The 10308-nt window shown below is 36.6% G+C and overlaps 1 protein-coding gene across 2 annotated transcripts; it reads right to left on the bottom strand.

Moving 5' to 3' along the window:
* Positions 1–4270: 4270 nt before the first annotated feature.
* On the bottom strand, positions 4271–6612 carry LOC110761082 (putative RNA-binding protein ARP1). 2 transcript variants are annotated; one of them, XM_088249636.1, is made up of 6 exons: positions 6222–6612; positions 5970–6120; positions 5683–5806; positions 5549–5591; positions 5210–5450; positions 4271–4642 (listed from the first exon to the last, which is right to left on the bottom strand). In XM_088249636.1, the coding sequence occupies exons 1-6, from the start codon at positions 6408–6410 to the stop codon at positions 4599–4601; spliced, it is 792 nt and encodes a 263-aa protein (XP_088105762.1). In that variant the 5' UTR covers positions 6411–6612; the 3' UTR covers positions 4271–4598. The 2 variants fall into 2 exon arrangements, with proteins under 2 accessions (XP_088105762.1, XP_021819159.1); XM_021963467.2 differs by having other exon boundaries at positions 4271–4665; positions 6222–6611.
* Between the last annotated feature and the right edge of the window lie 3696 nt (positions 6613–10308).

Here is a 10308-nt window from a genome sequence, read left to right as displayed (position 1 = left end):
AGGATAGGAAAGTATCTCCTAATTATACAATGATTTGGCAACTATATAAAATAGGAAAGTAAATCCCTTAATTAATCAAGGAAATAAATCACCTTGATTAATTAGGAGACTCACTTCAACATAACCCTTAGAAAATATCAAGAAAATGGTCCTCCAACAGACACATCCTCTGCCTCATCCTTATCATCATTTAGATTCAAACGGCTCAAAACGTTCCCCATCTACTCATTCAAAATCTGGCACTGAGCAGGAAGATCATAGGGATCAAAAACACCACGCAGGTAGTCTAGGGCTGAATCCCCCATTGTCGCAGCCCTGGCCAGGAGATGAATATGCTTATAAGGCCACAAAGATGGTGGATTATTATTCACATCCCCACCATACATTCTTCAATTTGGAAAAGGTCCCATGTTCGATGCCCCGACCATGTTATACGCGGCGGAGGTAGCATTGTGAAATGATGTATTATAACGACGAAACATGCCGGCATTCAACATCATTTGTTCAGCCGGGTTTGGTTGTGGTTTAGGGAACAAGTCGTTAAAGGCTCTCTTGCAAACCTCGTTGAACAACTTTGTGACACCCCAAATGATGCCAAGGCGGTTTTGGTGGAAGAATTAAAGGGTGGCACCAGTTTTGGTTAGGGCATTGAGTAGGGGAATGTCTTGATTGCGATTAATGGTGTCGACATGGAAGTCGTCTTGTTGAATGTAGTTCAAGGCCACGACGGACTCGTTCGCAATGCCATTGAGAAGGGTGTCGAGTAAAGTGACACATAATTTGTGCACAAAGTTGTACTCCTTGGCTGCGTGTTCGAGCCACATCCACAAGGCCATGACCTAGGCTTTCTCAGCTGGGTCATTGCCTAGGGCAAAGACGAGGTGAGAGAAGAGCTTGTGGTCAATGTTGTGAAAAATGACGAACTCTTCTTGGGAGATTGAGACAAGGGTTTGGGTTACGCTGGAGGAGGTAAAGAAAGTGGAGGAAGATGAGGCATCCATTGTTGTTGGTGGTGCTATGGAAATGAGTACGATAGTCATTAAGGTTTTGATGGGATTGTGTTGGGTGGAGAGTGGGGTTTGAATTTATAGGAAGGAACATTGGTGGCGTTTGGGAGTGAATGGGTACACTTGTTTGTGAAATGTGATGACCATTCTTCATTTGCAGAAATAGAGACGGCTTTAATTTGTAATGGTTACTATATAAATATTTCTTTTGTTGTCTGAATTTGGTCAAGTAAATCTACGACATTTAATTGTCACTTACCAAAAGGCCTATTGATTGAATTTTTTCTTTAATAGGTAACCACATGAATTATCCATTCACATTGGGACAAATTAGGATTTTCTGCTATACATGGTTTATTTTTATTTTTATGCTTTTGAACATACAAACCATAAATGATAAAAATTAATCTATAATATTAATGAACTATATATGGACTTTCTTTTGAAAAATTAAGGATATGTGTGTATATCATTATACAATTTATGTTTGTTTTTGAGATAGGGATACCAAATAAATTAAAATGCATTGTTTTGTTGATACCGTTGATGTTGAATGTCTACACGCAGAAGGATTGAAAAGAAACGCTTGAGTGCTTCACCTAAAATATTATGTTCATCACAAAGCAAACAACCTTATCTTTGTATATAAACCATGGTGTCAGCTATACCTTACATAAAATACCACACATGAGGTGAATAAACAAAATGATATTTCCAAGAACTAAGTTCGTGGGTTTGATTCAATGGGGTTCTAAATTAATTTTTTTGTTTTCCATTATTTGGGAACCTTGGACTATTTATTTACGCCCTTAATACAAGGTGCATTCAAAAGTATGATGTCTCGGATACCAATAATTCGTCAAATTGAAGAACCCCAATTAAAACTATAAATTTGTGATTGCATAGCAACATCCATTGCTATGAAAATATAAATAAAATTAAACTATAAATACTCAAATAACCCAAGATCAAAATAAGAACAAACAACAAAAATTCTAATTCATTCTTAAATTAATAATACATACAAAAATTCTAATCCAATACTAAATGATAATATAGGCTGCCAAAAAAAAACAAAACAAAAACCGATTCTATAGAAATATAAATTGCATTGCATTGTGTATTTTAATAACAATGATCAATCTACAATCTAATAAAAGCATAAGAAGAACAATAACAAAATAAACAAAACAAAACTACACTAAACAGAAACTGCAAAGCAGTTTTTGTGAATAACTCAAACAAAATTGTAAAGCAACAAAAAGGCAAACACCATGATCAAAGTACTAAAACTAAGTCAAAAGAACATTTAGCTTCAAAATCATATAGACTTCTTTCTAAAATCCAATCATCATTGGGCCTTAATAAATTCAACTTAAACAATCAGAAATTGCAAGATTAAGGGTCAGTTTGGTATTGCTGTGCTGTGAAAATAATCGTTGTCAAATTTGTTGTGAGAAAAAGCAGTTTGGTGTTTGGTAAACTTTTTGTTAAAAGTGTTATTGATACTGATTCCCGCATAATCAGAAAATGATTACCACATAATCATTCAACCCAGCGCCTCTTCGAAACTGATTTTTGAATAATCAAAAAATGAAAGCACCTCATTAGCTGCTTTCCCTTATAGCTTTCTTTCACAGCAATTTTTAACAATAAGTGATTTTCTCATAGTTTACCAAATGGGCTGGGCTTCCTAAATTTTTTTGAAAATCACTTATCACCCCAAATAAGCAATACCAAATGGGTACAAAGTTGGAACCACAATAACAAAAAACAAAACCAAAAAGAAAAGTCATCATGAAAACAAGCAAATAAGCAAAGTCAAAAAAGTCTATTGATGACACAATTGTATAATTTCCATTAACTTCAAAAATCATACTAATATACAGTGAGAAAAAAATTTAACCAATTGTAATTAAATGGAACGGCAATACGAATGCCTGTCTAAAAAATCAGATCAGGAAGAAGAGCAATCCAAAGGCCCAAACCTTGCAAATCAAACCCTACTTTCAAGAAGAAGGCCGAGAGATAATGACATAAGTCATATTTCATAGGCCAAGGTATCGCCACATAAGTGCTACACCATCAAAAGAAAAAAAAAACTACAAAAACTCACCATCAAGTACCATGCATCTAAACAAAGATAACTCTATTTAATTTGGAGCATGCAATATTCAAGCCAACTGCAACTAGAACCTCTTTGGTTTAAGTTCCTCAAGAATTACACATGAGAATAATCCCAAAGACTTTTCATATCAAACAGCAATGAAACCAAGTAATTAAACAAATTCATAAAAAAGACATATCCATTGATGAGAAAAATTCATAATTTTCATTAACTTAAAAAATCATAAACGTCAGTTCAAATTCAAATTAAACATACCCAAAAGCACATGGTAATCACCATTGACCTTAACCTGAGAAAAATTCAAATACAATTGACTAAGTCTAAAACAAAACTAGCTAGCCCATTGATTATATCCTTAATATTTTACCTTTTATTGAGTATAAGTAAATTTTTCTTAATAATAAATGTAGCGACATGTTATTGATACAAATCTAGTCCATTGACAGAAGACGGATGTGTTGCACATAGAATTCCTAATGGTGTGTGTGTCCAAAGTTACGTAATTTTAGGACCACTGTTTAATACCCTATTGAATCCTAGACCACTTAACCATGAACTTTGAAACTTCGTAATTTTGCACACAAGAACAAAACATCAGTTGAAGATTCTAAGGTTGCGTACATGCCTTGTGATTGTTGATGAAAGAAATGGAAGAGCTGGATGGCCCAACAGCCCATGTTTGCGTACGTATGAAGACAATCAAATTCCTTGAGACAAGAAGGTATCTATATATGTTTGGTTGAATCACAACCAGTGGCCAAATTCCTGAATCTTTCTTCGAAGCACATGGGCAAGTTGTTTGATGAAATAGGAGACATTTCATAAGCTACTTGGCGGTTCTTTTAATTGATGGAAATTGCTGCTCTGTCATTATATTCAATATGTTGAGGATGACTTTTATTTCTCATTTCTAGTTACCAATAAATGTCATCAAGGGCAAGAATTTTGGTTTAAGGGATACTGAGGAAGGAAAGCGTCGAACGTAAGACCTCAAGTTCATGGATAAATGCTCTTAATCAGTTTTCTATTTGGTGAAGTGAGTTGAGTTCCTCCAAAAAAAACAATCCAGCCCAAAACAAAAATATGTGTGAAAGAGAGAGGCAGGCTTTGTGCAGAGAAAAGTAGAAAGAAGCCATGAAAAGCAACCCAAAAGAAGTGGGCAATTGAGAACATGCAGCATGATACAATGACTTCTTCTGTTACATTGTTTTTTTCTTTCTTCCTTTTCTTGAATAATGGTTCACAGCTCAAGCTGAGATGGATGTTAGAGAGAGAGAGAGAGAGAGAGAGAATGAAAGAATCTTATCAAACACCTAAGAATATGAATTAAATTAAAGAAGTAAATTAAAAGAAAAAAAAATAGGAGAGAAGAGGCACAAGAGATCAGATAATAATGTTGCTCTGTGCAGCCACCACGTTTCCCCTTTGTTATTGCCAACTAATTAAATAAGTGCAGCCTCTTTTTAGCCAGCTTTTTTAAAGCTCTCTTCCTCTGTGCCAACTGTCCCTGCTATTCCACAGCCAAGCACACTGTTTTTTTCTAGTATCAGTTTACATTTATAAAAATAAATCAAACCAAATTCATTTGCCTTCAACTCCTACAACTTTACAAGGAATCTTTCCATATATACTCGGATTAATTCAGAAAAAAACAACACAAAGAGGGAAAGAAACCTCATAGGCAAATTAAATATGCCTTACTTGTCTTTGCCATTTTAATTTCAATGATTTCGAATATAATTTTTCTATACAAGCGATAGTTTAAAGTATTCTAAATTAATTTAATATGCGAGAAGAGAGACTCAAACTTGAATACAAGGAGACGAACTTACTTTCTTAATCCTAAACATAATTTGAAAGAGTATTTAAACAATTACATTTTTATTTATTTAATTTTCTGAACAAATGTTCAAGTCACGTGGGTTCTGCAAAAATGAGAGTTGGCAAAATCATAACCTCACGTGACAGAATGATATTTTTTTCATGTTCCCATTTTGGGACAATGACTAGGTAGAGCATATGTTAGCATGTGAACAAGTAGACCATAAAAAACCAGTGTTGCGTCTATGTCTACCTGTGTTGGGAGCAATTGACGCTGGTTTGGACATGATGGTTGGCACTGCTGCCACGTGTCCTGCTGTGGTTGGTGGAAAGATGTGAGCAGGTAAGCCCATTGTCTGTGTCTGTGATTGATGGTGGTAGTGGTAAAGAGGGTACATTGGCATCAATGTGTTTGGCCCCACCATAGGCTGGCCTGGATACACTTGAGGAGAGTAATGCCCATTCATGTAGGCTCCACCTGTGTAGCCTAGCTTCTGGTGGATCACGAAGAATAAATATCAAATCAGACAAATATCACGATGCATCAACGGCTGACAGAAGTAAAATTCAACACGAGAACTAGGTTACTTACATGATTGTAACTCATATCAGCCGCAATGTAGGTTGGGGAGTACCTGAAAACAAGAACAAATATTTACATTATTATACTAAATATATATACCTAGCAGAAATAAAAGGGAAAAAATGTGATTAAAATAGACGTACCCATAGAATGGAACAGGCTGGTGATGGAATGGGGTAGCTGGAGTACCTGCTGGTGCTGGGTAGTACCACTGCACATGATTTGCAGGTGCAGGTGACATGGATCTTGCTCCCCCACCGTTTGATCCTTCATATATATATCATCATTTGGATGCAATGTTAGACATTTAATCCTAAATTTGTCGCAATTTTGTACAATGTACATATGTAGCACGACAGTGATTGGCTGGTTTATATATTGTAAATTGATATCCGATACCAAACGATCTTTATATATCGTAAATATGTACCTCGTTGAGGAGGAGGAGGGGTGGTGGTTGAAGCCGACCTGGGGCGGCGAGCCCCGAGGGAAGCCAGATTGCAGTTGGCGCGGCGGCCGTTGATGACGGGCGTCGCATCCTCGCAAGCCTTCTTAGCAGCCTCAGCCTCCTTGAATGTGACCTACAATGTACATTAACAAACAGCAAATAAAAACCAGGACTCAAAACATCACTACCAGCAGCAAAATATAAAAGTTGCAAAAACAATAAGGAAAGACTTACGAAACCGTAGCCCTTGGATCTGCCGGTGAGCTTATCAGAGATGATGACGGCCTCCAAGATCTCACCGTACTTGTCAAAGTGCTCTCTCAAGGCCTCCTTGGGAGTCTCCCAAGCCAGCCCTCCAACGAACACTTTGGTCAGCGTGGTGTCTCCAAACTGCCCATTAATAACGTTGTTGCTCATTGTCATTTCAATTGTTTGCCCCAGAAAAACCACCCAATAATATCAACCAAATCTTCCTTCTTCTGGTATTAACCAAACCCTAATTAAGCTCAACAAGCTTAATCTTGTGTGCTTAATGTGTTTGTGTTTATGAAGAAGAAGAAAAAAAACTTAAGCTTGAGAGAGAGAGAGAGAGGTGGGGGAGGGGCTTTTTGGGGGAGAGAGGAGTGGGAGGGTATATAAGGGGGAAGGAGTGGAAGGATTGTAGGGGGTGGGGTGGCAATAATAAAATATTTGGAGAAAAACAGAGAGGCAAAGACAGATAGACTTTGCTGAGGCCTGACTGAGCACACACTCATGAGCCATAAAAACTCATCTCTCTTTGGTGGATTGTGTGGGTGGGTATTTCATGTATTACTCTTGTGTTTAGAGCAAGTGAATCACTATTTTTACTGAGGGTGAGTGTAAAACGAGCTATAAATATAAATATTTTGATCTTTTATATGTGTACAATAACGTTAAGATAGAGCATTCCATTCTATCTTAAGATTTTGTACTCGATAAGAGAATATATGGTAAATTTTTGTACTGTTTGATTGGCCTGAGTGACAGAGTGTTGGTGTTAATAACTAGGAGTGTCCTTGTGTGTATCTATTGAGTTTAACACTCTTTTTTTGTGACAAATCACGTGAAGAGAGAAAGATACGACAAAAAAACGTGTGTAACGGTAGTACAGCTAAGTATTTCTTCAATTATACAGCTCAAATCACCTTGGATAGTCATTTGATATGGTAAAATTGTTTTTCCCAAAGTTGTATTTTGACCTAATTGGCTCTTCCATTATTTTGGTAAAAACTAAATCTCAAAGTGTATGCCACAAAATCAACATTGCACATTAATTTTACCTTGCTAATAAGGTTGACAATACATTGACTCAGGCATGAACCAAGAAACAAGGGGGTAGAATATCTTTTATTGCAGTAATATTCACTTTCTCAATTTCCTTTTTTCTTATAAATATATATGGTAAAACATTTACTAGTTACTAGCGCGTGGCCCCACCTATCTAGTAGACGCGTAGGAACACTCAACAGTTATCAGAAAGACAGCTAAACGCCGTACGTTACATGATGGGTCCCACGTATTTTTAACGAAAACGGACGTACATGACGTGCAGTCCTAGAAAGACAGTCGACGAATACGATACGGCCAAAGGCCTTCACGCAGCACACAGGATAGAAAAACGACATGCATATCTGTGTAGTTTTCTTGAGCCCATAATCAACTCCACCCGTATGCAACCTGTACCTCCCAGGCTCGAAATGCCATCGAAAAATCAAATAATCCCATCACTTATTAGTGTTAGTGGAATGTAAATTACCCTTAAAAAGACTTGGTTGTTAGCTTCGTTTAGTTTGGCTTTAAGTAATTATCATTAGGAATGTGTGTATGACGTGGCATTATAGAAACATATAAAATTAAGAAATGTACCAAAAGGCATATGGTGGTGTTGGAGAGAAAAAGATACTATTTGCTGTGTGGTTGCATGCACTAGTCTGTCTAGATGCAAATCACGATCATGTGGTGAAAACTTTTGTAAGCAACGAAACGGTCAAAGTCAGAAACGTCGGATGTGCATCAGCATCAAGAAGATCATGCTCTCTCTCTGCTCCACTACTTCCGGCCAATAACGCAGTGACATGTAAGATAATTTTTCCACGCGTCATTATGTTATTAGCCAGTAATAGCAAAACAGTGTTATTCCCGTTATAAGTAAGCTCTTTTCATGGCGAGGGATCTGTTGTGGACCCCACCTCTGAGTTCCATGTCTCGAAGCTCTTGCAGTTAACTGATGGTCAATCAAATGCAGGCATTGCCAATCTGCAGCTCAACTCAAGCAAGTGAGAAAACACTTGGTCATGGGCTTTGTGATATTCGCATTAAAATTAGGGGAAATAAATACTGTATTAGAATGAATCTGGTTTTGTTAAATTTCCTTAATTTCGGTAGCTGGGGCAGCTTCAACAACTCATAGTTTTTAAGTGAGATCAGTGAGAGTAGTACTAACATAAATATTCTAATTCTGACAACTGATAAGAGCAAAACCTAATTATTCCAACAGTTTATCAAAGATTTTAATTCCAATTGGTGTTCTTTAAGTATTTGTATTGAAAATATATTTTGCTTCCCATCTTCACGTAATGGAGAAACTTCCCCGTAATGGGTCTATGCATCTATCATTTTAGATTTTACTTACATTTCTCATATGTTAGTTAGACGATGAAAACAAAACACACACGCAATATGTCAGAATTTCTCATCTAAACTTTATTGTTAGAATTATTTGGATTGAAACATTTGCTTTTTTTTTTTTTTTTTGGTGTCATAGAAACACAGGAATATTATTGGGTAATTTTCATTTATTTATTTAATAATATATGTGGACCACATGGCATCATATGAGTGAGTTTACGTGGCGCATTTGTTGTCACATCAACAGTTCACAAAAAGATTAACGACATGTTACATGTATGAAAGTGGTAAGAAAATTAACTTTGTGTATGTGACTGAGACGAAAAAAATTTGATGTATCGAACTCTAAAAGTCGGTATAGTTTCCTTTTAAGTGGGAATCAAAGATGATAGGGCGCACGTATTCTTTCTCACAACTCTCCTTGCTGTCTATGTGCGATCACAAGGATTGGCTTCCAGAGATTCCATTGGAAAAATGGGCAAGAAGAAAAATTATTGGCGTGAATGAAGGAGACTTCACATTTTTCTTGTTATAAAGAGCCAATTAGGCAAATGGGACCAAAATGCCATCAAAAACACTTCATCCGGCGAGACAAGAGCTTTGTTTTTCATTGTGATACAGCTGCTTGTCTCCCTCCAAAGCCCCAATCATCAGAAGAGAGAGAGAGAGAGAGAGAGAATAGGACATTATAGAGACTAATCATGCACTTTGATATGATAACATGTCTTCACAAATTAATGTGAAGGAAATTGGGGAGTCGTGTAATCAGAAGTGTTTGAGGAATTAAGGAAAAGATAAAGACAAGACTTCTAATCCGGACTTATGAATTAATATTTACTCTAATGTAGAGTGGGGAGATCGAACTTTGACATATTTACTTAACAAGAATGGGCAAATAAGAAATTGATATGGATAAGTTCTTTAATAACCATATAAAATTAGCATATGAATAAATTGTAAAGTTACAAGATAATTTTTGGAAGCAGTAAGGGAGAACATGAATGAGAATTAGATCAACTGTCCCTCTTTAGTTGATATGGTTTTTTATTTCGAGAGTATGTGATTTTAAGGTGGGACATGTTTTTTCGTTCCTTGTGTGTTAGTAAACATGGGGAAGTTAAGACTTGAAATCATTCACTTCCTTTATATATCCATTGTATTTTTTTTAAAGGATGATAACATATTAAACTCACACAGATTACACTGATACTAGGACTGTAACAAATAACCTTTCGTGGGCGAGCATTTACTCCAAATGACTAAACTAGTAGGTCATTTGCTATATCCATTGATGTTAAGTAAACATGCCAATGACGTAGGAAAAATGGATACACCTAACCCACATCTAATCATAGAATTAGTAGTTAAGTTGTATATGTTGTGTAGGTTTGTGCGTCTTCAAATGTATGTATGGACAAAATATGTAGGTACGAAAATGTGAGTAGAATACAAGAGAAGAGGTTGAGCGAGTGAGTGAGTGAGGGCATGAGAATATAAAGAGCATGGCGTTGGGGTGGCTCTGTCATCTCTTCTCTTGGCAAAGCACTTTGGGCCACGTGAGGGAAGAAGGAACTGCCAGATGTGCTGAATCTCCCAAAACCACCCCAACCCTTTCTCTCTTTCTCTGTGGATTATAACGTGGCCAGCTGTATACCAATCGGGGTATTTTCGT

This window comes from Prunus avium, chromosome 2 (assembly GCF_965620075.1).
Source record: "Prunus avium chromosome 2, drPruAviu1.hap1.1, whole genome shotgun sequence".
Classification (NCBI taxonomy): domain Eukaryota; kingdom Viridiplantae; phylum Streptophyta; class Magnoliopsida; order Rosales; family Rosaceae; genus Prunus; species Prunus avium.
This window is presented reverse-complemented; position numbering and strand designations above follow the sequence as displayed.